Below are 26,868 nucleotides of genomic sequence, written 5' to 3'. Positions count from 1 at the left end.
ATTATGTAAAATTATATATACATATATTCAATGTTTCTAAATATATATGCGTATCGTTCAAAATAAAATAGTCCAACCGAGCCCACGAAATGCAGCACAAATTGCAGGAAATATCATCAAATAAAAAATCGCACTAATTAAAATTCCGGTATTAACGGAGAGAAAGATTTTTTTCTCCCTTTATCCTAACTGATTGAATTCCATGAGATCTCAATATGATCTCAATTTTCACAAATGCGTAGTAGGTATTTAAATCGCATGTCTCTCAATCGTAAACCGGCGCATGCGCCCGCATAACCTGCGATGTAGCAGCAAGTCCGTGACGTGAGGTCGAAAATGTTTCGTTCTATTACACGTGAGTTATATCACCGTGAATTATGCCGATTGCCGTTAAATGAACGTCACGATGCTCGATCCTGACGCACCGTTCAGGCATAACGCGTATTTTAATCCCACGTCGGGTGAGATGCCGCCGTGCATCTGGACCGCGGACGATCGATGTTGTCCCGGAGCAAATTTCGCACTTCTTGCGTACTTTCCGTTTTGATGCCGCGCTATTGCATAAGATTGCATTCTGACATACGTCACGCTCGACGTGCGTCTACTTGCTCGCACCAGCTGTACCAGTTCCCATTCCGAAACGTTCGACCGATTAAAAATAATAAACGCTGTCATAACCTCTCAAACGCAACCTGGCTATTGATATTTATTATCATTCGTAATGACTTGTTTATATCTTTCTTCTTTTTTGTAGATAACGTCCCTCAGGGACTGGTGTCCCTGGCGCGTAATAATGTAGCGGCGTCGGGACCCGCTGCTGCTGCTGCTACATTGAAGGTTCAGACTAAACACATGGCCAAGCAGGCCACGGAGTCGTCCGTGCAGGAGGCGAAGGCGCCGCTGCCGGAGAAACAGAAGGTCGAGCCGTACAGCCCGTTCCAACAGCCCAGTAACATGGCAGAGTACGCCCTGGCCCGAATGGACGACATACTCAACTGTGGACGCAAAGGATCGCTGTGGCCGATGACCTTCGGTTTAGCCTGCTGCGCCGTGGAGATGATGCACATCGCCGCGCCTAGATACGACATGGACAGATTCGGCGTGGTGTTCCGCGCCTCGCCCCGACAGTCGGATGTCATCATCGTCGCCGGCACTTTAACGAATAAGATGGCACCTGCCTTGAGGAAGATCTACGATCAGATGCCTGAGCCCCGATGGGTCATCTCCATGGGAAGCTGCGCGAACGGAGGCGGATATTATCATTATAGCTATTCTGTGGTCAGAGGTTGCGACAGGATAATACCTGTGGACATTTACGTGCCTGGTAAATTTGCAATTATTTGTATTTTTTTATTTTATGTATACAACGTTATTATATGCTTCAATATTGCAGGTTGTCCCCCAACAGCTGAAGCATTATTGTACGGTGTTCTTCAGTTGCAGAAAAAGATTAAACGTATGCAAACCACACAAGTTTGGTACAGAAAGTAATGTACCTGACGTCTATAGTAATAAATGTATAAATTATCATAAAATTGTAAAATAATTGATATATAATTAAGTAATTAGAGGAGTTGAACGTTATTCGAAAATGTGATTGACGAAATAAATCACATTTCAAAAATAAAATTTTTTTTATTACCATAAATCTGTTTTGTTCACTTCGTACGCATATTTAAAAAAAGAAATATATAAAACTAACATATTCTGCATCATTATATATTAGCTGTGATGAAAACGTAGTTTACTAAAATATATATCTATATAAGTAACTGTAAAATTGAAAATATGTTCAAAAATGTTCTACATAAGATACATAGAAGATTGTTTAATATTTTCATCTTTATTTTTATTAAATATATAATCAAATATATATATACACTTTGTCACACAATTAATTGTGTGAGAATGAAAAAAAATTTCGATTTCTTTTTAACATACTATAATACAAAAAAAGGGGCGCAAAAAAACTTTTTATACATAATTAAATTTGGATGCAATGTGTTGTGAAAAACTTTATTAATTTTATCTTGTCAAAAAATTGTCTTCTCTATTTCTTTTTCTCTTTATTACCAATTTATATTTTAAATTTATTTTTTCCGGAAGATAGCAATATTAGAATAATCATAAAATTATGTTATATTAATAGTCTATGCAGTAAAATCTATATTTTTTAAATACTGCTTTATACATATATATACACACATAAAACGTGCTACAATAAATGAAGCTTGTACTGTATTGTATTATGTTAAGGAAATATTTGTACAAACTTGTTTTATTACATTCTCTATTCTACTATTTGCATGTACTTTTTATTTCTTTTAATATACAGAAAATGTGGAAAAAATATATTTAGAATAATTTAAACAAAGTAAAGAATTTTACACACAAGTTCTTTGCTGTTTAAGTTACCATGTTCTAAGGCCCCTTTTTTTATTTATTACTGTAACTATAATACTAATATATAACAATTACAGTTTTATTATATACTCATACAATACATACATATATCATTTTAATAAAAATACATGTATATATACCGAAACATCTTGTACATGTAATAGGTAAAGAATTTGCCTCTTTTTAACCGACTTGCAAAGTTTCGTACCTATCATTCTTTTATTTCGTTATACCGCTTAATGAATCGTTATTATTCTGTTGTGCCACAGCCAAATTATTAATGTTTACTTTGGTCATTAAAAAAAAAACCATTAAAAAAAGAACTAAAAATCATTTCGATAATCCACTGGACGTATGGACAATTTGTTAAACGTTGCTGAAAGTTAATTACTTCGATTGGTTTTTATTGTAATCCAAAAAGTATATACAAAAATTTAATATCTATTTTGATACTTGTTCCCCATCTTCTTTACGCTTTAACATTTCGAAGATCAATTCTGTTTTTTCTAAACAAAATTTTATCTGTATCATAATATTGAAATTGCAAATTTAAAATGTTCTAATATATGTAATTGTTTGGTTAAAAAATTTATTAATATTTTTTTATTCCGTGTGATGAAGATAGTGGAGTTATAAAAAGATTTCCGAAGTCACATTTAATCAGAAAAGTACAGCCGACAAGATTTACAAACAAAAATTAAAACCTTTATTCTGTATTCCGATCTATTTTCTATATGTGCAATACAAATCTTCTTGTCTAAACGCATTGTGCGGCAGAACGATTTATACAATTCTAAAAAACGCGTCTCTGTTCTGCATTACGATGATTTAAGCATCTGTCCCTCATTCTCTTGTGTACTTCCATACAAAAAATGATCCACAGATAAACAAATAAACAAAATATCAATGGTCTAAATATATAGTCAGTCCCTGCCGTGAAAAATTTCGATGCTTCAAACAATATTACAAACTGCTTATCAAGCTCTGTTACAACTAGTTGCCATATTCTCTGCAGATCTCACGTATTAAAAAAGTTTGGATATATCAAATATCCATTAATCCTATTTTTCCGCGTTGTTTCGCAATTAAATCCGATTTTCTGAAACATCATAGTCCTTTTAATATCTGAGACTGGATGAGGCTGAACCCAACTTCATTTTACAACTCAATGCGAATAATTAGTACAAATATACATGGTTTTCAGACAGTTCTGTACAATTTAAGTAAGGACACACCTAAATATCTTTTATGCCATTAGAGAATTGCTTGCGACGTAGATGGTGGTGGATTGGTTGACAACGCAGGCACCGGACCGTCTATCCAATGAATGAGCGAGTGCTCGCTTATTTGAGTACTCTGAAAATGGTCCTTCAAGAGGGTTTGAGAGAATGTGCAGTGCATTTGATACGCCTCGGCCTCGTGAGTAGGGTCGCCACAAATTCTGTACAAATCTGCAATATTTCAATTATATAGTGCACAGTTAAATCGAAAAATTACTACTTTCAATGTATACATACCTTTTAAAATGGCAGTAGCCCACAGTTGTACATGTACATCAGGTATTTTAGAAGCTAATTGCATCGCAGGTGTGACCATATTCATTGACTCTCTACTATTTCCCAACGAAAGGAATATATGTCCCAAAAGCACAAGACTACAGGAAGTGAGTCTATTCAAGTCTTCTGAATTAGCCATTTTTAAGGTTTCCCTAAGATATCGCCTAAAAAATCATATTTGCACATTTACATCGATGCATTCGAATTATATCGCACGTTGTTAAGCTTTTTTTTAATATTATTAACTGAGAATCAGACTGTTCTATCTTTCATCTTTTTACTGTTTCGAGAAATTAAACTTACAAGTTTCATGCATTTATTAGGATATGAGAATAAATATTTGAAAAAATGTTACATACTTTGCTTCATTGTATCTAGCACCGAAGAAAGCTTGGAGTCCTTGTACGTAATATGCAGCTGCCCTTAGTGAATGAGACTGCGACGGTAGAGATTCTGGATTTATCCTTTCTAATAATACCCCCAGCTCGGTTTCCTTTTTCGATCTGAGATATACTATCGCTAGGTTCAAATTCGCGAATGTCCAGAGTTCCCTCTCTTGTGACGTCTGAAAAAAAATTAAATAATATTTTTTAATCTCTGCCCTCTCGTTATAACAAGAATTAACATTACATTTGCGTGCGAAATTTAGTCAGAATAAAAATACAAAAAATGTTTAAAACACTTATAAAAAAGCATATACAATATAGATCAGAAACATAAAAAGATCTTAAATTATAATATATGATAAAACAATTTCATTTTCTTACTCTGAGTGCAGCGGTGAACTGTGCCTCCGCAGCTTCCATACAATTCATAGACATTGCATATAAACCTAGTAATACATGTAATTGTGGTCTATGGCCTTGAAGTAACCTAGGCTGCCGCCTGCAGAGCTGGCAGGCTTGAGAAATTTCCGTAAGGGCCACGCTTTTGTTTCCCATTACAAGCCGGCACATGATTATGTGCTCCAAGAGCATTAATTGAAACACGGACAGGATAGGTTTATTATCGATAACTGTAAACAGTAACAATAAAGAATTCAATGTCGTTGGATATTAAATCAATGTAAGAAAATAAGAAGTAATGCGGGATGACACGTGGCTCCATGAGAGAGCGGCCAACTCATAGTTCGGCGGATCCCGATTCTCTTTCATCCCGCATATGCCTCCATTTTCAAGAGATTCATTGGAAAATTAAAGATTTGTGTGAGGGAATACAAGATGAATTGGTGTAAACCATTTCGAGAACATTAAACTTACTTAAATTAATTAAAACGTCGTGCATATACTTACTTTTCAGTTTTTCAATTTGACTAAGCGCTTTATCGGTATATTTCTGCGCTTTATCCATGTATCCGGCTTGCATAGAATGCATAACGGTTACTAAATAGACCAAGACGTATAGATGATCCTTCGGCATCCATATAAACATATCTCCGATATTGGAGCCCGTGACCACCACGTCGTCTGTCGGCCAGCTAGGTGACATTATCGTCTGTATACTTTGTTGCAATGATTTCAAACATGGTTTCACGCTTTTCACCTGTTTCAATAATACGGAAAGATAATATTAGAACAGAATGGCCTATACAATTTTTTTTTTGTAAATTGCAACACCTATAACTATTCCTCACCTGGCCTGCCATAAGATAGTGACACACTTGAAGAACTAGAAAGTACACCTTCAGATACTCCTTCTGATACGAGTTACCCTGCCAATTCTCTATGTGATGGTTCGCTGAATTTAAAAGAGGATGCACCTCGGTGAACTTCTTATCTATCAACAGCAGCATACATCGGCTTAGAAGAAAGAGAACTCTGGTATAACCGGCGTTACTTATGTGGGAGTAATCAACGCCAACTGCAAGTAAGCTACTCGCTGCGACAAAGTCCTTCTCCGAAGCATGAATTTGCTGCAATCCAAAAGTCGTCAGTCGAGTACCTGTTGTTACGTAGTTATTTCTCCGTGATGCAAAGAATTCAGCTTGTTAAGCCTTACCGCAAGTTGAAAGATAAGCCTGCAATGCCAGTAGACATTGTGCTGAGACAGTTCTATCGCCTTCCTCAAAATCGGTTTGCTCAAGTTCGGCTGCAACTGTTGCTCGTACAGATCCGCGACGATGCTAGCTGCTTCGAACTTCACGTCGTCGAATGTATTTATATTCTGACTCAGCCGCCACTAAAGGGAATAAAACCAAGAGTCATTACAAATATCGTCGAAGACGATGAAAGCTCCGATCGAATATTCAAGCGTCTACAATCAAGATTTAAGAAAATTGATCAATAACAATCGATTAAGCACGTGGCACATAGAAAAATGTAAAGCAATAATCTTACATATCTCTATGCAGTGAATCTCGGTTCAACTTTCTCTTCATCTTTTTCCAGTTCTGAGAATTGAAAATGGATGAAGAGTAGGTTAAACCGAGATTAACGTTAATCTTCATTGGTGGAAATGGAAATACGACTGATCAATTTTCTTAAATCGTCCAGTTGTACGACGCTTAACGCAGCTCCGTGAATTGACGTGACGTTTGAAGCTTGCGCCAGATTATGCGCGATTCAAGAAGCAGTTCGAAATTCGAAATTAGCTGTTCGTAGTGATTTGCGAATAGAACGAACGGACGTACGGGTTAGCGTTCGCTCACCGCTCGAGCCAATTCGTCGGCGGAGCGGTGTTTTCGACCAAGATCAAAGGACGCGAATCGTCCCGAATCGCGCGCAGTTTGACACAAGCTTGACGTCATATTTGTTGTCATCGCGCGCGGAGAGGTTAGGACAGGCGGGCGTGCAGAATCGCGCGAATCGCGGGGATGTGGAAACGGAGCGAGGAGTAAGAAAGAGGCGGCGGTGTCGCTCGTAATCGACGCGGTAGATGCGGAACGTGAACGGAAGACTGACCGCTTGATCTAGGTGTTGTCGCGCCAAATCGATGTTTTTCGTGTGCGTGAGCAGGATGTTGCCGAGCTGTAGATGAGTGCGCGCCTCGACGCGCTGCGGCGGCTTGAAATAGAAGACCGCCTGCAGACACTGGATGCACGACTTGATGTTGGGCGGGTTCGACGTGCGGAAATTCTCGGCCAGGCCGAGCAACGAGAGATACCAAGCGTCCTGAGAAGACGCCATTTTAACATTTCACCACACAAACGATGCCAGACGAACTCTACCGCCTCTACAGTTCTCTCCCCAGTGACTGAAGTGATGCGCCTAGCAGCAGAATGAGGACGCTGCTCACCGTAAACAGATGGAGGAGATTACATATACATATACATATACATGTCATACACATTCGTCATACATGAAAGAGGAAGTATGTATAGTGCGTCTAACCGAACTCGCATGAACTTGTATGATTTTAGTCAATAAATTAGGCTAGAATCTTCTAAATTATCTAAAAAAATTTAAATGGTCTTTCCAAATATCGGCTCGACGTTTCGGATGTTAAATTATCTAGTCTTATTACACATCTGCGAGATTCATATATATTATATTAAATGGTTTGTAATATTAAAATTTTTAAAACATTTATCTTTTTGATTAATTACTAAGCGCCACTACAATGGCTTTCCGCTAATCTATTATTGAAACGAAACGCAACTGCGTGTTAATTATATAGCTTTATTTTTTCCTCTAAAAGATTTTTTGAGATAAAATGCAATTATATACCTATATATATTATATATATATATATATAGTGTGTGTATGTGTATGTGTGTGTGTAGAGAGAGACTCTCTTTTACATCTTGATATATCTTATCACTATCGAACAGAAACATCTTCAATTTTTTTCCTTCTTGATCTGCATTCTTATTTTTATTATTTAAAAAAATTTTTTTTAATCGAGCTATCCCAAAGTAATACTCGTTAATGTTAATATGTATATTTTAAACTTTAATGTTATAAAACATTAGATATGTTTAAGAAATATGTATAAAACAAGTGGATTAATACGCGTGCTAATTACTTGGAGTGCGTACAGCAGTATTAGTTCAATTAACTCAGTCGTACGTAGCTCAGTCGTTCAGCCTCTTGATTTATAAAAATCATTTTATATATTTTTTATCATGTCGAAAGCTTCATGTAATCATCGACAAACGTTGTGCAGGAAATTGTACAAGATAGCATAGAAAGTTCAAAAAGATGATTCAATCGTATATCATCAATTCTGAGTTTCATTTTTAGGTGCAAAAAGAAATCTTTTTCAGAACTTGTAGAAAAATAATTCTTTTTACAATAATTTTTGAAAATTAATATTCAGAATTGATGAAATACGACTGAATTCTTTATAAACTCTCTGTGCTATCTGGGAATAACTGCATAATAATTAAGAAAATACGGGATTAAATTGTATTTGCAGTCCGCCTACATTACGCGGTCGGACATAAGGCGTTCTTGTTTTCATAGACCGAATAAATTCCGCGTTACGAGGCGATGCTTTTCCACGTCGATGTGGGATATCCCCACCAGGTACTCAGCAAGCGCAAGAGTTCCCGGCCGCCAGCTGATCATCGCAGTCGCCTGTTTCGAATCGCGCGGGATCGAACGCGCGAGAGCTCGGCGATCTTTATCTCTTTTTCAATTTTTTTTTTATTTTACGCACAATGTTCTCCGGCCGGTGCGTGCTCGCGTTCCTCTTCGGCTTGTTGGCGGTTCTTCCGCCGCGCGAAACCCACTGCGCCACGAACGTCACCAACGTCGCGGAGCATGTCCAGGCGGAAAACGCGTTGGCGAAACTGGTGAAGATGTTCTCCAAACCGGGCGCGTTCAAGCGGGTAAGCCGGCGCGGACGTCGAACTCGATTTAGTTATTTCGCATTAGTTATTTAAAAATATAATTAATAATTATTAATATTATTATTGTCATTTTTCTCATTTTTCGAGGTCGTGCTGCGCAAACTCTCGTTTCCAACAAAATTTTGCGTTAAAAATCTGGTACCAAAATCATTGTGAGCCAAAACAGGTCGAGACGACCGAAGTGCCACTTTTGGCAGTTTGACTCTGTCGGAATTTTACAAAATTTAAGGTAGAATCACGAGTGCATCTGTGTCACGTGAGATCCGAAAATGAAAATCTCGATACCTTGATGAAACGGCCGTCCAGTTTTTGCCGCGGTCCCTCTCCCGCGAGTCAAATTTATAATTCCAAACAAATCGTGTCTCTCGCTCGTGATGCAACGTCGTCGCATGAGGAATAAACGCGCGCGGCATACGAGGAGAAATAATCACCGGTGCGTTCTATTACGTCGCCCGTAATAACAAATGTGCCTCGCAATGGGTTAAGCCCTCCTTATATACGTGCACGGCGCACAGGGTGTCTTTCTCTAAGCGCAAATTCAAATTTTTCTGCCGATCTTAAATCATTTTCTAATCTCAGTTTTTAAGTTTTAATCGTTAATTAATTATAGATCTTTCGCGAGACAATGCCGGAACAGTGGTTTTCGAGCCACTAAAGCGAACGATTAAAAACAAACTTTCTCGAGGCTGCACTCGAGGGAGAACTTTCCATCAGCGGCTGTGGGAGCGCAACGCGATAAAGAATTTCTAAAAAAAAAAAAAATCCGACGGACGTCGCGAGTTAATTGACGCAATGACTAACATTTGCCGTCGAAATGAGTTTCGCAACGGCGGCGAGTGTTCGCGACGGAATTCCATACGCTCATCAGGTAGCGATATGATGACGAAATTAAATTTCAGATCGACGCGATACTTGGCGAGAACACTATCGAGGCGTCGTTCACGAGCTGTCCCATGGGCGAGGAGGGCCTGGAGTGCCGAAGGGCGGAGGCTCGACGATCGGTTGACTGTCCTCGAGGTAAAATCCGCGTAGCCGCGTCGCGGCGTCGTCGTCGCCGGGCTCGGCTGTGTACGTCTGACCGCAATGCGATCCACATACCGTTGCAGCGAGCTTCCTCGCTATTACGGAAAAAAGAAAAAAACATCGCTATTCGCTCTTTGACAATAGAGATTCTGACCTTGACAATAGCCGCTCCCAGATGACTGACTATGTTCGCCGACGCAGTGTTTAATGCCGCGCGCGGCGCGGCGTTAACGCCTCGCCTCGCATCCCGGTGCGACTGCTCTGAAAAATAACTGGGGATATTCATTAAACATTAGAGCGTTATCTGATTTCGCAACAAATTAAGTAGACTCGAGTGAAGCGGATGGAATTAAAATTTATCCCTCGATTCGGGATTTGAATTTATCTCCGGATTATGAATTTATTTAGCCGTCTCCGAGATAATAATACGGTCGCGTGACATCACAGAAAGGAGAGCGCCGCAGCCGCGTTTTTAGGTCTGCATCGCGCGCATCGCACCTTTCTCTATGTAATGAATTCGAATCGAGGAAAATTCAGCTCACGGCAGTCGTATTATTACGTGCTCACGAGATTTCACGTAACGTCGGAAAGCGATAATCGAGGCGTTGTTTGAAATGTTAGAGCGCGGACGAATGTTCAAACGCATCGCGCGGATCCTCGCGGAATACTTTTCGCATTTTGTCATCAGTGCTTGAGAAAGTCTAATTGCTTTAACTAGGTGACACATGTTACGTGCAAGGCGCTTTCGAGTAATATACATGTATGTACATACATCAGAGTGCACGCAAAGTATGGCAGAGTGATTCTCAAGGATCAGATATTGCAAGAGCGAAAACACTTTTGCGCGACCAAAAATATTTCAAAATACATCAAAGAGATTACTGCTACATTTCAGTCATCGGGCAGGATTTTAATAGTCTAGTAATAATTTTTATAAAATATTACTTTAGTTAGATGGAAAGAGAACGATTTTGCTAAAAATATCTAAAAATTAGCTTATAGATATGAGAATAATTATATGTTAGTCTATTAAAATAATTAAGATTGAGATCGTTCAAGCATGATCATGTTGCGAAAAAGTTTCGACATCCTATAAGCAACCTGCTCGAGCGTCTAAAATAATTATTTAGATGGTCCAAAAAATTATTTTTAGATCCGTATCTATATAGCTAAATTTTTCAGATACCTCAGTAAAACCGCTCTTTCAATGTAGGTTAATTTTATGTACAAGTTACACTGAATGTAACCGAAATCAACCTGACATTGAATAACGTGAGCTTTTTGCCATCAAACGCGTATTTCCGGATAATTTCAGTCGACAAATTAAAAGTTTGTTCTCAAATCATAATAATTGCGCGATTGAGAAACAGCATAATATATATGTATATCTCGTAAATGTCACTGCCGCGAATGTGTGTCCTGATTGTCGTATACAACCAGTTTTCGAGTAAAGAAACAAGCGTACGTGCGCTATCTCGGTCGGAAAATTTTTAAAACCCGTATAATTTTTTTCATCTAATTATCCTACATTCATCGCAATAAAATCCGTGCGGTTTATATACGCCTTCGTCTTTACGTCACGGGTTTACTGCAATTGCGTTATACGGACATATGTAAGACGAAATATACAAACGGATAAGAGAAAGTAATACAGTGAGAGCATCGGAAGGCAAATCATTCGTACATTTTTTTAATTGCACAACTGAATGCGAAACAGGTTTTAAATTTAAACGTCGTCCTAAAAATTATGAGAAAATGAACATACATACAACACGAACTGCTTCTAAAGTAATAAAAATAATCTATTTTGAGCAAATTAATCTGCTTCATTATCTATGCTTCGAGTATCATCAATTATAAATATCTATTAATACGAATAAATTAATCTGCTTCATTATCTATGCTTCGAGTATCATCAATTATAAAGTATCTATTAATGCAAAATTCCTTATACATATATGTAACATTTCTAAAATATTGTCGATGAAACGCTCTCCAAAAAGTACTAAAAAATATTAATCTCTAATTAAACTTTATTTTATTTTATTAACGTTTAGAAAATGGTGATCCGGAACGCATTTCCTTACAACCAGATTTTATCGCGCTGGCAACGGTGAAACATAATCCGGTATAGCCGTTTGTTTAATCATCCTCGCTGAAACGCGGAAGCTGCTTATCGCGGCGTTTGAATGGTCGGAAATAAAAGATGTCGACGCAAGTGAAATCGAGGAAGTGTTTATGGGAAATTTTAAAGGGAAATCGTTATATTGGTAAATCATTGACATTTAAATTACGTGTCAATATGATATGTCAATGTGAATTGCAGGGGACTGTTTCTGTTACGATTGCGCCGCCGCCGGACCCGACTTGTGGGCCTCCTGTTGCCGTGAAAGCCTGAGATGCTGCTCTCATCTCGCGGCGGCTTGCAGGACATGCGATCACCCGACGTTGTATCCCTTCTGCGCCAAGCACTTCAAGAAATGCCTGACGCAGTATAACGAGAAGAAACTGAATTAGGCGCCGAGATCTCTCCCGGCTCGACGATGTCTCAACTGTGATAGTTGGCTTACCATGACGATCATCGACGATCCTGTGAACGGAAGCGCATTCGACTTGTCCTCTCTTCGCGATCAAATTGTTTTGCATCGTAGACGCTCTGACCGAACGCCACTAACGAGATCGGGGAGACGCGAGACATTTAACTTAATCGTATCGCAAGTTGCACAACCCGAAGTTTTTACCGCCATGCCTCTAAATATAGCGTTCACCCTCGAAGCCGTTAAACTGGTCCAACCTGATTACTTCTGGGCCCCAACTTTGTCCGAACAAAGATTTTTCGTCCTGCAACCGATTGTACCTGAATCTCGATTATCGTTAAAATGACGAATCTACAATCAGACATTTATATTATTTGTACAATGGTATTACAAAATACTGTTGCAAAATATTGTTACTTAGAGACAGAAATTGTTTCGATTCCTCGAATTTATAGACAGGAACTAAAATTGTAATTAAAATTTGTAAAAGTATAGTTGGATGTATATTAAGGAGAACGCTTCTGCGAATTTATACTTATTACCCTATAACTTATTATTTAATTCTCTTAGCCTGAATCTCGACTATTATGTGATTACATATTTTATAAATCTCCTTTCAAAGAAATCTGATTTCTACAAAATTGAAAATCTTTGGGTTTTTTCAGTTGGTTTTACAGATTGAGATTTTGTATAAATTAATAGTCATGCGATTATAAATTTGCGAATACATAGATTCATATACCACCAGCATTTTATTTTTTTTATCCTTGGCAAGACATCGAATAATTAAGAAATTATTATATAACAGAACACACATAATCTTGGATTCGTCGATATAAACATATATGATTACCAATACTATCGGAAATCTCGCAGATGCGTTAATCCAAAAAAAAAAAAAAAACAGAAACGAAAATATTACAAAAGATAAATAAATATCACCTTTTAATACAATCATTGGTAAGCTTTATTCGTATAGTTTTCCAGAGTATTCGGTAATCTTTATTTATCCACTAATTCTATAAATCGTGGGGACAACGCTTTTCATTCGGACAGATGTTCCAAAATCGGTGTACGAATTTCGCAATTTTGTTTTCTTGACAAAATAAAAAATGTGCGCACGTCACGCAGTCTTAAACGGCTCAATATTCATAGTCGTGAAATGTTTGTGTCCCCGTGAAACGAGCGGAGTCAATCCGTATTTTCTTTCTTTCTTTTTCTTGTATTTTGCAAATGCCTTAGAATTCTAGTTCTGCTAAATATTCGCCATCCCTCGTTTCTGTCGTGTAGCGAAAAGAGAGTTCCCTTTTTTTTTTTAGGATATAAAATTCTCTCGCACTTTGAAAGTGTTTAACTGCTAACAGCACCACACAGAGAATAAAGAGAGACAAGACTAGAAAAGAAAAATAGAAAGAAACGTATTCTTTTTGTTTGTGAGAAACGAAACGCGATATGATTACCATATGCGGTTAGTCTGTTTGCAGATGATAATGATGATTATAATAATAATGGTGACGACAATTTGCTTCTCATCGAATTGGCGTAAATTCCGAGAGTCATACATCAGGCACATCTTCGCGCCAATTATATTAATCTTATAAAGAGAAATAAGATATCTTTTATCATTTGTTTAGATCGGAAAATAAATTGAAATGTAAATTCTTACATTGATTCCTTCGTTTGAGATTATAACATATCGTAAGCGATTGTGGAATTGGATAAGCTTATTTCCAAGTAGTTTTAAGTTCCACGAAAATCGCATCCAAATTCCTTCCCATATTCTTAAATTATGTGAATCAATAATTTAATCAATTGAACAAATTAATTAATAAGCAGTGAAAGATTATAATTTCTAATTTTAACTGCTGCTCATTTAAAGAACAATTGTTCAACATAAACAACTTGGAAATAGTCTTTAATTATCAAAATTATACAAAATATTGCTCGATTTTCTCGGGGAAGTACGTTCAAGCTTTTAAGAATCTCTCCTCCTTCACGTTGTCATTCTGTTTCGCTCCCGGATCTCATCTTAGGATAACGACGACAACGACGACGACGACGACGGTAGTGCCCCGATGATAATTAGTTGACGACATATTATTACGTTTTTTCTTACACAAAAAACACAGATCTTGATCTATTATGCGATCGTAGACTTATTATGGTGTACATGTATATCAAGTACGAGTTCAAAATCTATCACGTAGTACAAAGAGAGATGATTATGCGCTATTTTAGTTTATTAAGTTGTATCATATACCGAGAAATATCAAGACTATAGTACTATATATTTAATTGATTCGGAAATGTATGAGACCAAGATCGGTTAGCCCAGAATTAATTAAATCAGACTATTAGTGGAGGAGGAAGGGGGAAGGTAGGACCGGGGAGGGTAGGAAGGGCTGGTATTACTGGGGACAAGTGCCGGATACTTTTTTTTTTTAACTCGTTCAAGTGCAGACTCGTAGAGGACGTCGTAAAAATCCGGCGGTCGCCGTGTTGTAACAATTCGCAAAAATCTCGATTACGTATCTCCTCTAGTAAGTTTCTTTAAATACTTTTACATCGAATGTGACATGAAAATCAATCGCGCTGCGTTAACTCGAGTCCCGATTACCATTACAGATTCGTTTGTGTGAGTCTCGTTTTTTTAACGTACAAGAACTGTCCAAGTTTTAAGTCGTGTGTCACACACATCGCCCAAGTGCATACTTCGCGCGAGCCCGTATATCTTAACGTACGACTTAAGTGTCGCACAAGAAAATCATATTTTGTGCGAACAACATTCGTGCCCCTTTCCATTAGAAACTCGCCGATGCGTACCTCCGTATGTCGAGAGAGAAAAAGATTGCTATACATGTGCTGGCTTATCTTCACTCACGCACGCGTTTTCTTACAAAGGTTTTTTTTTTCTTTTTCCTCGTATGTAGCTACAGCTCTATCTTGCGTTAAACTCGTCTTAAAAATACAGTTCGGAGAAAATAATGAAATATACACATATTACAGGTACTGCCGATGATCGCAAAAACTCGTTGGAAACAGCGGCAAAAATCGTCTTAACTATCTAAGGGCCGAAAAAGATCCTTTCCATCAACTTTCGTTTACCTCGTCTTACACTCGTGCCTTCCCTCTCGTGATTATCCCTATTATTGTTAATAATCCGATTTGCAGTCATTTTACACTTATTATTGATTTATTTAGTGCCTTGTAAATGTCTATTTGGTTCTTTATATTATGTTGTATAACAGAGTTGTCTAACTTATGATATTATCATGCGAGCGAGCGAGCATTTTTACTTTGCTTTTCACCACGTCAGATAATCCTTGCGAATAAACGACAGACCAAGAAAAAAAGACGAAGAAGAAAACAACAAAATCTTGGACAAATAGATAATACAACTTTGCTAATAATGACATTATATAATAATAAAAAGAGGACATAGGATATCATACAGATAAAGAACAAAAATAGTTATAGAAAAAGCGAGGTGATCGCTCCACTCGCGCCTAGTTAGGCAACTCGGTGTTCATAATTCAAGCAATTGCATTCAATGTTACTATATGCTTGTCGATACACTTAAATTAATTATTATGTTTATATATCAGTTGTTCAGTGGACAATGTTAACGACACGTTAACGAAATAATAACGCATACATGTACGAGGAAAGATCGGGAAAAAAGGAAATGAACGACACATTTCCAATTCCGGGAGAGAGTTCGATTGGTCTCCACTAAACAACGAATTATTTAGACGTGACACAAAATTCTATGTCCCAACTCATACGTACGTAGAGTGCGTGTTTTCAGTGACGGAAATAAAACCTTTACCCCTTAGATAACAATAAAGTCATAAACGTCAATTGACATATTCACAACGATTATTCTTTATACAATATTAATCGGTGTCAATCTTCCGATGTATTTCAAGTTGAGCTTCACCTTAATTGAGTCACTAGTGTTGACAGCGTAAGGTGCACCAAATTATGACTGCACACTTTATAACTGCCCCTTTTTTAGTTTTTCTTTCCATTTCTTCCGCTACACGTTCACTGTTTATTCGCATTTGCTGCTACTACATCATCCTTTAAATGCGTCCGGTTACGTCTTCCAGTTATGTGGATGGGCTCTTGGCGGTGCTTGATTGCCTTGCGCCTGGGACGCCTGCGACGGAATCATGTCGAGCAGATATTGACGTTGAAGATCCGCCGCTTGTCGTTGTAACTCTACGAGGCCTTTGCCACTGGCAGCCATTGCTAATTGGTAAGGATACAGTATCGAGGTAAAATGCGGCATCATGTGAGCAGGAAGAGGTTGATGCGGTGGTAGACCCGGTACTGGATTCTTCGCCAATTCTGTAACAATAATAATCGAGAATGAATAGAATATTCATTATTTTATAACCTGAATAGAATATTTATCTACTTTTAGTATTATTAGCTAAAGAAGGGAGTAGAGTATGACAAAGAATGAAAAAAGATTAGTTTTCAGTCAAGATGTGTTCAAGGATCTTTTCACTCACCTCTGAGCAATTGTTGCTGCAAGGCTGCCGCAGCAGCTGCGTGCGGACTGAACTTCCCCCCGTCCAGTTTCATCAGGGGATGCTCCTGCATCTTCGGCGCGGGTGGTGTCGGCGTCAACGTAGGTGCCGGTGGTACCTGCGGCGGAGGCGCAGGCGGTGTAGCCACTCTACGTGTAGGAGTGGCTGCCTTAGGAACTGGTTTCGGAGCGGGAGGATCAGGACTCGGACATGCTGTCTGCGCTAGCCTTTGCTCAATCTCTTGTTCTTGCTGCAGCGCTTTTACGAAAGCAGTTTTTAATCTGTAACACCATATAAAATCCATTAGACGCGAGGATAACGTTATTTAAGCTTTTACATTTCATATGCAAAAATATACTAAATTATTCGTTTTATCTAAATTATAATAAAGAACATATCTGTCTTACACAAATTGATTTAGTAATAAATTAGTTTAGATTTAGTAATAACAATTTATTATTAGGATTTAAAGAAAATAAGAAAATTTTTAATATTTTAATATGAACATAAAAACGTACCGGTTAGTGTGCTCTGCTTTTAACGCTTTCTTCACATTAGTCGTTACACAATGCTCACATATGACCCTCGGATCGCGACCCGCTGGTGGTCGTTGGAAAGTTGCATGTTGGCCTCTAGGACTATCCTTCTTACCGCCAGGCAAAGGTTTTTCCCATTTCCACACGGGCGTGAAATCTGTTTTACATTGTGAGCACTCGAATGGTTCCGGAGGTGGCGGTACTGCCGGTTCCTTCGTTATAAAATCGACCACATGTTCCAAACCGACCAGATATATGAATTCCGTGTTGGAGGGATTCGGCACAAAGTGCATCTCGGGAGGCGGCGGTTTCGGCGGTGGTATTTGTAACAATGTCTTCTCGAGCTGCTTTCTTAGGGCCATCTTGGCGGCTGCCTGACGTTGAGCAGGCGTCTCCTCTCGCGTTGTTCTCTCCTACATTATCGAAAATATAGAATAAACATCGTTTGTCGTCATAACCTTTACTTTATACAGTTAATCTCTCAGTAACACAAAAGACAAACAGCTTAAATAAATGGGAAAAGTAAACACATAAAATAAAGGTTAAAGGAATTAGATAATTCATTTTCATGTACGTGGGAATATGTGTTGTATGATATATAGATACATATCAAAGTATAAATTTAATAGCTGCATGCAAATTAGAATGTATTCTTTATGCAATATTTCTCTCTTCTTTTTTTTATATATATATGAATAATATAATGTGCAATTAAAAAATAGATATGTTAGTAAAAGTTTAGCACAATGCTGCACGTTTTACAACTTATGCGTTAATGAAGACTCAAGTACTTTCCTGTATGTGATTCATAAAACAAAATAAAGAATCGTTAAAAAAGCAGAAATAAAAAACAGAAAAGCTTAATTAAAATATCATAATCAATGTAAGGAAAACAAAACAGATTAACAGCCTTTAGAGAATACAGACAGAGAACATTATACATTGATCGACGTATAAATATACCTGTTCCGAATTCACAGGTGTGCTTAAGGATGCGGTGGTTTTATTTTCTTGCGATCCAGCAAGCAGCTTTGTGTTTAGAAAAACACAATAAATCGATTACATACGTTGTTCATAATTAAAGAATTATTTAACACTTTCACGGCCGGGGCCAGTTCGCGACAACGATCGCTCGTAATGCATCGTATTGTAGCGATCGCCCGAGTAATGATTATAGCAGTGAAAGTGTTAGTTCTTAAAATTATTCAGTAAAGGAGCTTTCCAAGGGCCTTATTGACTTGTTCTTAACGTTCACGTAAAACTACAGTTACAACTACGTAAAGGTTATTAAACGGAAATGATGAAGAAAAGTGTGATGTTATACCTTACTTACTTGATGCGCGGGAGTCGGTGTCGGATCCTTCGTAGACCTCTCCGTTCTGTCCGTTGGCGCGTGATAGCTCGAGACGGTCGCCGCCGCTACGCTGGCTGGTCTTCCTCTCGGATGAGGTGGCTGAGGTATCACCATGTTCGGGGGCATTCCGCCGGCGCTTGGAAGAGCAGTTCTACCAGCGGTAGGAGTTAGTACCATACCAACCGGGGGAGCGTGTAAACTACTACTTCTGCTGGGCGCGGGCTGTCCCTTAAGCAACGGCGGGGGCGCTTTCCCGGCTCTGCGATGAGAAAAGCGACGTTTATTTCGACTTAACGCAACAATATATCCAAGTTACAACTCGGAGAGCGATATTATTGCCAAGTTTTACCTGTGAGGCACCTGCTGCGTCGTTATCGGCGGTGGTAATTTGCTGAGAACCTTGGGCGCCGCCGCGATGTTCTCCTTCAGTTGCTGTGACTGACGCAACTTCTTCAAGAGCACTAGTTTCATTTCCTCCGATTTGAGCTCCTCTCTACATTTTCTGAGCATTCTTTCGCGTTCAGCCAGCTCGTCGGACGACAGTTCCTTGATTGGCAGCAGCGGCGGCATGTCATTGCCTGCTTAAGCATTCAGCATAATGAGACGCGATTCGTTATTGGGGTAAAAAATTCATAAATTATACTCTTTTTTTTGTAATAAAATAAGAAAAAAGATTAATAATAACCTTCGTCGCTGTCCGATGCATTTCCATTCAGATATCCGTTCATTCTAGGCTCGTCAGGACTCTCGGCATAGCTCCTTTCGATCCTAGGTCTAAGATTACGACGTGGTTTACGTTCGTCCCCGTGGGATCGTTTAGGAGCCAAAATACCGCGAGCCGCGTTCTGTATATTGCGTGCCTCTGGCATATTGTTCTCCAAGTTGGAACTAGCGGAGTAGTGAATGCCCAAGTCCAACGGGATGTCGCCGGAATTCACAGAAAGGGACGGGGAATTACGCCTACCACTGCTGCTGAAAGATCACGTATTACGAGAATTAGGGGAGACCTGTCGCATAAATATTTGTTATCGTGCAGCATAAACGCGAGGCTAAAAAAAATATTCTACTATTCTTAAGTATATTCATGCGTCATGCTAAGAAGTAACAACAACCTACTTCTTCGTCCATCACACACGGTGATAAGAACCTAAATACTGATAAGAAGCTCCTGCCTGGATAAAAGGCGGCATTATCATCAATTACCATTGAATAATATACCGTCCTCTATTTTTACATTCGAAATTATGCAATTTAAGGTAAGATCACCACGGGGAACGAACAAACGCAGGCTATTGTTACTCCTCCTTTATTTCACAATTAATTAGAACAAGTGTAGTAACGGGAGCCGCGGACACGCGGCACTTTTACCTGATGCTCAGATCCACCACCGAATCTCCGTCCACATCCATGGCCTCCATTCTTTCGACCGTGGTCACTCTGCAATCACAAATACACGCGTGAAGTCGATCGACACGAGGCGAGGGGAGAGAGGGGGAGGGGGGCATTGTATTCGCGGGAGAAGGGGAGAAACGGAAAAAAAGAAGATATCGTGTTACACTTTGAAAACGCGCGTTGCGAGGAGACGCAGCCACGATGACGTTGATCTCGCGCGGTGCCGTTGGTCTCCGCCGCGTGCGGTAGACTCGCGCGCGGAAAACACACACCGGCCTTACGCTACGCTATACGCGGCGGCGGCGGCGGCGACACGCACGCATGCACACACACACGCCTACGCACAGGCGCGTTACTCGTTACTCGCGTTTGCATACAACTGGGTTACCGAATCTCTCCTGCGCGCATTCTCGAGTACGCGCCCGCCGCCGTCCCCGCGGATACGCGACGACGCGCCCGACGGCGGATCCCCCCCGAAAATCCTCCGGCGATCGGCCGATCACACACGCACATACACACCCGCGTGACGGACGCGAGAGTTACCGCGGACGCTACACGCGCGGACGTCGAACGCGGCCAACGGCACCGACGACGACGGCGACGAGACGAGAGATCCCGTACGACGACGCGCGAAACCGAGGAACATCCGTGACGGGAGACGACGCCACTAGCGTGCAGGCACGAAGAGAAAAGAGCGGGGGAAGGGAGAGTGAGAAAGAGAGAGAGAGACAGGGGGGAGAACGGGGCGGGCGCGATCGGCCAATACCTGCGGAAGTAACTGTCCTAACCTAACTTCCACGAGAGTTTAAAGAGAATCGCTAGGACGCGAATCGGTGTGGAGCGAGTTTTCAGAAAACGAGGTCGAGGGATGCACGCGATTGCTCGCCGCGACGAGGACGAGGACGACGTCGTCCTCGGTGGTGGTGGTGGTGGTGGTGGTGAACAACACGGGCCACGTCGGTATCCGGACCGCCGGCGTATCACTCGCGTCGCGCGTTGCTTTTTTTTTCGGCGGAGTGCACACACGCATACACTCTCTTTCGCTCTCTCTCCGCCTCTTTCTCTCTTTCTCTCTCTCTTTCTCTCCACAATTGAAGAATTAAATTTGATGCCTCGGAAGTGGCGTCCCCGACACAATGGCAGCTAAGCGTAGCGGTACGAGACCCGCGGAGTAGGTAGGTCGGTCGAGACGGGGAGACGGCGGCGGGGGAAGGGAGGGCAAACGCGGGAGCACGGGCGGGGGTGAGGACGGGAGGAGTACGCGCGGCGCGCGCGGAGAGAGGAATGGTCGCACATTAATTATTTCTCCTCTCACCCCTACTACGACGACCGCGGCACGCTAGCCGCTCACCCACACACGCGGCCGCATCGGGAACGGGCTAGAAACCAATTTCTCTCTTTCTCTCCATCTTCATTTCCCTCGCTCTCGCGCGCGCACGGCACGCATACATATATATATACACATGTATACACATACGTACACCCGCTCTTTTCGGACGTATCGGTCCATCGCTCCCCCGGGGCGCTCTCCCTTTCGCACCCCCTTGCGGGTTTTCCCGAATTTCGTCTCCGTACGTGTCTCCCGCCCCCACCGCCGCCCTCCCGGTCGCTCGCGCGCCCTTATGCCCTACGGGAAATCGATTTTTCGACGGCAGGGTCCCCACTGCCGGCTGCAGCAGCGGCGGCGGCGGCGGCGACGACCACCGCCGCCGCCGCTGCCGCCGGTGGAACGAAGGGCTCGCGACGTTTTTCGGCGGGCTGTCTTCTCGCGCGCCTTTGCGCCGTCCCCGCTCTGCCCGATCTGCCGCTGCTGCCGCGCGCGCGGACGATCGTCATTTTGCGTGTGGAGAGAGGCCAGCGCGTGCCTAGCCAAGCGGCCCGTTACACCTCCTCGCACACCGCACGCGAGTTGTTGCGGGCGATATTCGATAGCACACCGGCCCACTATCGCTCTTGTCTTCCGAACGCCGAACGCCGCCGCCCGTCCGCCCGCCGCCGAGTTGCCCTTTTCGCTGCGCGAATTTAGAGTCGCGAGCCGCACGTGGACGGTCTTCTCTTACCCCCTTTAGTTTCCATGCACGCAAACCGATGGAAAAACACCCTGCTCATCTTAGATCTTTCCCCCTCTCTCCCTCTCGCCCCGTCTTCTGCCCGCAGGCATGCGGTGTCACGTGACCGTCCGTACATGTATCCCGAAGGGGTCTCTAAACTTTCCGCACGCGCAAGTATGCAACTTCTCGCGCGTCGTACAGCGCGAAGTTATGTCATTTCGCGCGCCCGAACAGACTCCGGGAAATCGCCGTGCCGCGCCGCCGCCGCGAACGTCCCCGACGACGCCGAAGTTCCGCCGCGAGGATCCGATAGCGATCTCTCGACGCTGACTTGTAAATTTAGCGCGGTTCTTAGCCGCGATCGGAAAAAGATCGCGAGGGCCCGAAGAGACACGGTAGCTTCCGATCTCGCCGCGGACACGCCAAGGAGAAGAAATCCGCCACGTGGCACGTGGAAGATGCGCTAATTGATTGACCGTCTAGCATCTCCTTATCGATAAAACCAAAAGAAAAATCGCGAACGTGACGAGACTCGTTAGAGATCCGACCTTATCTAAATAGGTTAAATTTTTTTTCCTTCACGTCGCTACGTTAAGGATCACCTTCCCGCCGGAATTGCGTATCCGAGTTTCGTCGGGATTGCGAGACGAATTGCGAGACCATTGAAAATCCTACGTTTTCAAGGACAAATTTTTCATCGCGCGCTGACTGTGTGGCTAAAGAATAGACGAGTTCTCTAGTCTAAGTTCTCTTATCTTACAGCCAATCAATAAGCTTGAAAAAAGTTTGGTCATATAAGATAAATGAAACGGTACCTTTTCTCAGGTAGAAAACGACAGTCGGTCCATACAATTTCCCTATCGCGTGTAATTCATGCGACTACCATAGGTTTATAGTTTCCTCCGACTTTCGCCGAGCACAGCATGCAAGATCGGCTTGCATCTTCGTTCGCGAATATATGAAGTTATTATTCGTATCTCGGGCGTGACAGAAAAATCAATTTCCATCCAAAAAAATTATATTATATATATATATATATGTCTGAACGCGACCTCGGATACGCGCAGATGTTTCGTAGCTATCGCGACAACACCAGCGATTTCGCCAACGTTTCGATGTTTTTCAATTTCCTATGATTATGCTTGAATTGGAAATACCGAATTGACGTGTTTATACGCGTAAAAGAAAAACAAGATCACAATTTAAATAAACAGAAAAGGAATAGAGAAACAATATGCACGTTCATATCTGTTTAATCAGGTATGAACGTGCATGAGTCCCAGATACTTCGTTCCGGATAATTTATAGATGCTTCGCGCGAAAGATGTACGCCGATTTCCAAAATCCGTTACTTATCCATAGGCGCAATATACAGATACTTTTGTAATCACAAATCCAATTATATCTTGTAAATTGAATTTTGAATAATTTCAATAATTTAATAAAACTCTCGTAGTTTTTACGTTTCCGAATTTATACTTAAAATGAGAATATGCTGCTACAATTAGATTTACTAATATATATATATATATATATATAGTTAAATGTATATTACCATTAATGAATTTTGAGAAATATCAACATTCATGTAATCCTCAAAAGCGTAAACATGTATTAACAATGTAAGCCAAATTATCAATGTAAGTGAGGAATACATACATATATATTGTTATTTTTTGCTCTTACAAGAATTACAAATTACTTAAAAAATGCAAAATAAATTGTACAATTTATTCGCGTCATTTATTAATGAAATAATATGAATTACGACGAGAATTTTGAGATGTAAAAAGAGAAAATGAACAATTATAACTGTTCTATACACAGTCTAATGCAATGTTTATATTTATTACCTAAACAATTAGTTACATATCTTTTTCTTGTATTATTATGGATCTGCAGACTGTATTCATTTGCATTGTCATGTATAACAACGTTTAATAAATATTAAAAATAAAGTAATTCAGTCGTTTAATTTTGAAATTGCTACAGTATGAATGCTTGAGATCAAAATTAATTGTTGAAATAAATATAATTTCTAAAGGTTTAAAATCTAACTAACAGAAATCGCAAATATAAATTTTAATATTACTTTTAACAAAGTCACTTCGAGATAATACATTTATTTATTTAAAATATATATAAAGATGTGCGTGCTTAAAAGATGCTATTCTTTTAAGAGCAATTTTTTAAATTAAAGTGCATAATAAATATGCACGAAACAGAAAACACATGAATACGCACTTAAAATTATGATAGCAATTAAAATACTAATTATTTATTTTTACGTTGTTTACAAATTGAACGGGTAAAAATAAATAAAAGAATTCCGCTAACATTCAACGAACCTACGCTTAACGGACATTTTAATTTTGCATGAAGGTGATGAATTAAACGATCTACGCGCACGAAAACACTCGGATCAATTTTGTTATAAAATATGCAGTCCATTAGCATTCCATATCTACATATCGAGAGTCATGCATGTGCCACGTTATATTTGCAACATCAATAAAAAAATTTTTTTGATAATAAATATGCCATCACGTATTTATAGCAAAAAAAAACACGCTCGTTTTTTTTTCGCCCCTGCAGAATTCCCCAAAAATATTGCGCTTGAAGTACCAAGCAAGTAAATACGGCCCTGTTGACCAGTGGCTTCCGCATCTGTCCATAGAGAAAAAACTTCGGTATCTCTTCCGATCGGTGGAGCACCTTGAACCTTCCCGTGCCCTTTGTCCCCCTCTCCCCGCCCCAGTCGCCGCGTTACGGTTACGGTACGCCCGTGTAGAGGCGACAGGGCCTTCGGCGATACATACCTACGATGTCGATCGGGGCTGATCCGAATTCGCGTGGCGATTCAGCCGACATGCGAGGAGACGAGCCGATTCTCTCCTCCTCTCCTCCACCTCCTTCCTCGCCTCCTCCTCGTCTGCCTTCACCGCGCGCACGTCTCCTCCTTCGCAACACGGTACGCGGGCCGACCGCGTACGGCGAGATGTGAGACGCGCCGCCGTTGCCGGTGACGACGACCGTTTTTTTTCTTCTTCTTCTTTCTTCTTCCCTCGCCCCCTTGCTTCCGCGCCTCACTTCACACGTCACCGCGGTCCGTCGCACTCCGTATCGCGTACGGCGAGACGCGCGCGACGCGCTCGCTCACACACGCCGCGCTCACTGCCGTCCCTCGTCGACGGCGATATGGCGCGCACGCATCGCGCACAACCGCGTCGTATATGTGTACAAAGTCAATGTGCACGCGTACACTCGGTCGACCCGGCCGAGCGTCCGTTTCTTGTCCACTCACCCGCCCGCCCGCGTTCGTTCGCTCCTCCGTCCGTTCGTCCGTCCGTCTGTCCGTCCGTCCGTCCGTCTGTCCCTCCGCTTGTCTTGCCGCTGAGCGTCGTCGCGGACGAGCGCCCGCTCGTTCTTCTCTCCTCACGTATACCGGCGCCGTGCACGATTCGACGAATCGTGATCGCGCGCACACGCGGCACACTTCATCACATGTTCCAACCGGGATTCCTCTGCCGCCGATAGGCACGCACGTACGCACGCACCAACGCACGCACGCACGTCTTCCACGCGAAAGAGTATGCCCGAGTTCCGGAGTTGTATCGCCGCGAGTGGAGCGACACAGCGACCGAGTTCCCCCAGATGGAGGGAGAGAATCTCTATTCTCTCTCTCTCTCTTTGTCTCTCTCTCGCTCTCTCCGAGCATGCGCAACGGCGCCGACATTAGCAGACGCGTGGAATTTCTCCCCGCATGCGCGCATCAAACCACGTGACCGCCTCGACGATCAGTGCCAACCGCGTGGGGAGGGAGACTCTCGATTAAAAATTGTTGGCGCCTTTTATTATTATTTTCCGTTATCTTTTCAATAAATCTCGATATCTGTGTCGATTCGACTGCGTGCCTAAAGATTTCGCTGTACCGACGGACTTCATTCGATTGATAAAGCACTTCGCGGATTGGTACGGAAAGTTAATTCTCTTCGGCGTTTCCGAATCCTCTTGATTTTTGTAAACTCGACGGCACCACTTGTTTCAATAAAATGTTCACGCTACTGAGCCGAATGCGGCGCTACTGCGCATGTTCGAAAAAATCTGGGAACATTAGCTTATTCTTTAATCATGTAAATCTTTATTGAAGTGATAAGAAGTATCGTCACGGGTCACGGGGAGAATTACTTGAAAATGTCGGAAAAGATGCTAAACTTCTATCGGACGGTAAAAGAAATGACAAAATGGGCTACAGCTAGCAGAAAATTTTTACGCGTCTTAATAAGGACATTTTACGTTGATCCTCGATCCGCCGGAGTTATAGTCAATGGCGCAAAATGTTCTCGAATACGCGCTGAGATCGAGTGTGCTGTAAGCTGGTTTGAACCTGATCTAGTTTTTACGACGCCTCGAAAAACAACCGCCGTACTCCCGACCGCGCGGAATCACGTCGGAACAAAACCAGCTTTTTGCGACAGTTTCCAGAAACGAAAATGCCATTTGGGAAATGGAGTTTTGAGTACGAATCTCTCAGAGAAATATTATCGTTAGCGAAAAAATCGCGATCTCTTTCTCTATAATGAGTTTTGGAACGCGGAAAAGCCGCGTGGGAATGATCTCACGATTTCTGCGCGTCGATCGCACATTTTGATTTATATCTCTTTCATTTTTCTTTTCCTCATTGAA

The 26,868-nt window shown here is 41.3% G+C and overlaps 4 protein-coding genes across 11 annotated transcripts; 2 read left to right on the top strand and 2 right to left on the bottom strand.

Annotated features, from left to right (window-relative positions):
- The first annotated feature begins 250 nt into the window (after window positions 1–250).
- On the top strand, window positions 251–1,648 carry LOC105457140 (probable NADH dehydrogenase [ubiquinone] iron-sulfur protein 7, mitochondrial). The gene is made up of 3 exons (XM_011701632.1): window positions 251–355; window positions 755–1,324; window positions 1,394–1,648. Exons 1-3 carry the CDS (start codon window positions 337–339, stop codon window positions 1,489–1,491), a joined length of 687 nt encoding a protein of 228 aa, XP_011699934.1. The 5' UTR covers window positions 251–336; the 3' UTR covers window positions 1,492–1,648.
- A 1,132-nt stretch (window positions 1,649–2,780) lies between these two features.
- On the bottom strand, window positions 2,781–7,171 carry LOC105457139 (MAU2 chromatid cohesion factor homolog). Its single transcript, XM_011701631.1, has 8 exons — window positions 6,860–7,171; window positions 5,958–6,137; window positions 5,593–5,871; window positions 5,252–5,501; window positions 4,727–4,974; window positions 4,319–4,524; window positions 3,921–4,123; window positions 2,781–3,854 (listed from the first exon to the last, which is right to left on the bottom strand). Exons 1-8 carry the CDS (start codon window positions 7,082–7,084, stop codon window positions 3,658–3,660), a joined length of 1,788 nt encoding a protein of 595 aa, XP_011699933.1. The 5' UTR covers window positions 7,085–7,171; the 3' UTR covers window positions 2,781–3,657.
- Window positions 7,172–8,181: 1,010 nt separating this feature from the next.
- Window positions 8,182–13,215, top strand: LOC105457138. The gene is made up of 3 exons (XM_011701630.1): window positions 8,182–8,730; window positions 9,651–9,768; window positions 12,101–13,215. Exons 1-3 carry the CDS (start codon window positions 8,560–8,562, stop codon window positions 12,289–12,291), a joined length of 480 nt encoding a protein of 159 aa, XP_011699932.1. The 5' UTR covers window positions 8,182–8,559; the 3' UTR covers window positions 12,292–13,215.
- Window positions 13,216–14,423: 1,208 nt separating this feature from the next.
- Window positions 14,424–25,818, bottom strand: LOC105457137 (transcriptional repressor p66 alpha). Of its 8 annotated transcripts, none has more exons than XM_011701621.1 (9): window positions 25,002–25,818; window positions 20,108–20,176; window positions 19,425–19,711; window positions 19,089–19,317; window positions 18,710–18,998; window positions 18,349–18,414; window positions 17,368–17,798; window positions 16,832–17,130; window positions 14,424–16,664 (listed from the first exon to the last, which is right to left on the bottom strand). In XM_011701621.1, the coding sequence occupies exons 2-9, from the start codon at window positions 20,155–20,157 to the stop codon at window positions 16,411–16,413; spliced, it is 1,905 nt and encodes a 634-aa protein (XP_011699923.1). In that variant the 5' UTR covers window positions 20,158–20,176; window positions 25,002–25,818; the 3' UTR covers window positions 14,424–16,410. The 8 variants fall into 8 exon arrangements, with proteins under 8 accessions (XP_011699923.1, XP_011699929.1, XP_011699926.1 ...); XM_011701627.1 differs by having other exon boundaries at window positions 18,719–18,998; XM_011701624.1 differs by having other exon boundaries at window positions 19,425–19,708.
- Window positions 25,819–26,868: the final 1,050 nt, after the last annotated feature.

Source organism: Wasmannia auropunctata, unplaced genomic scaffold (genome assembly GCF_000956235.1).
Source record: "Wasmannia auropunctata unplaced genomic scaffold, wasmannia.A_1.0 LD335365.1, whole genome shotgun sequence".
In the NCBI taxonomy this organism is placed as follows: Eukaryota; Metazoa; Arthropoda; class Insecta; order Hymenoptera; family Formicidae; genus Wasmannia; species Wasmannia auropunctata.
Note: the sequence above shows the minus strand (reverse complement) of the source record. Positions and strands in the feature narration are given on the sequence as shown.

What these genes read in the sequence shown, in the direction of transcription:
- LOC105457140 (XM_011701632.1), top strand. An exon ending in TGTGGACATTTACGTGCCTG is followed by an intron (nt 1,325 to 1,393) that starts GTAAATTTGCAA and finishes TCAATATTGCAG; the next exon opens with GTTGTCCCCCAACAGCTGAA.
- LOC105457139 (XM_011701631.1), bottom strand. Translation starts at nt 7,084, where the DNA reads ATGGCGTCTTCTCAGGACGCTTGGTATCTCTCGTTGCTCGGCCTGGCC. An exon ending in GACAACACCTAGATCAAGCG is followed by an intron (nt 6,138 to 6,859) that starts GTCAGTCTTCCG and finishes TATTCCCTTTAG; the next exon opens with TGGCGGCTGAGTCAGAATAT. An exon ending in GGCTTATCTTTCAACTTGCG is followed by an intron (nt 5,872 to 5,957) that starts GTAAGGCTTAAC and finishes TTTGGATTGCAG; the next exon opens with CAAATTCATGCTTCGGAGAA.
- LOC105457138 (XM_011701630.1), top strand. Translation starts at nt 8,560, where the DNA reads ATGTTCTCCGGCCGGTGCGTGCTCGCGTTCCTCTTCGGCTTGTTGGCG. An exon ending in AACCGGGCGCGTTCAAGCGG is followed by an intron (nt 8,731 to 9,650) that starts GTAAGCCGGCGC and finishes ATTAAATTTCAG; the next exon opens with ATCGACGCGATACTTGGCGA. An exon ending in ATCGGTTGACTGTCCTCGAG is followed by an intron (nt 9,769 to 12,100) that starts GTAAAATCCGCG and finishes TGTGAATTGCAG; the next exon opens with GGGACTGTTTCTGTTACGAT.
- LOC105457137 (XM_011701621.1), bottom strand. Translation starts at nt 20,157, where the DNA reads ATGGAGGCCATGGATGTGGACGGAGATTCGGTGGTGGATCTGAGCATC. An exon ending in GTGGTGGATCTGAGCATCAG is followed by an intron (nt 19,712 to 20,107) that starts GTAAAAGTGCCG and finishes GTGATCTTTCAG; the next exon opens with CAGCAGTGGTAGGCGTAATT. An exon ending in AAAGCAGAGCACACTAACCG is followed by an intron (nt 17,131 to 17,367) that starts GTACGTTTTTAT and finishes ATGGTGTTACAG; the next exon opens with ATTAAAAACTGCTTTCGTAA.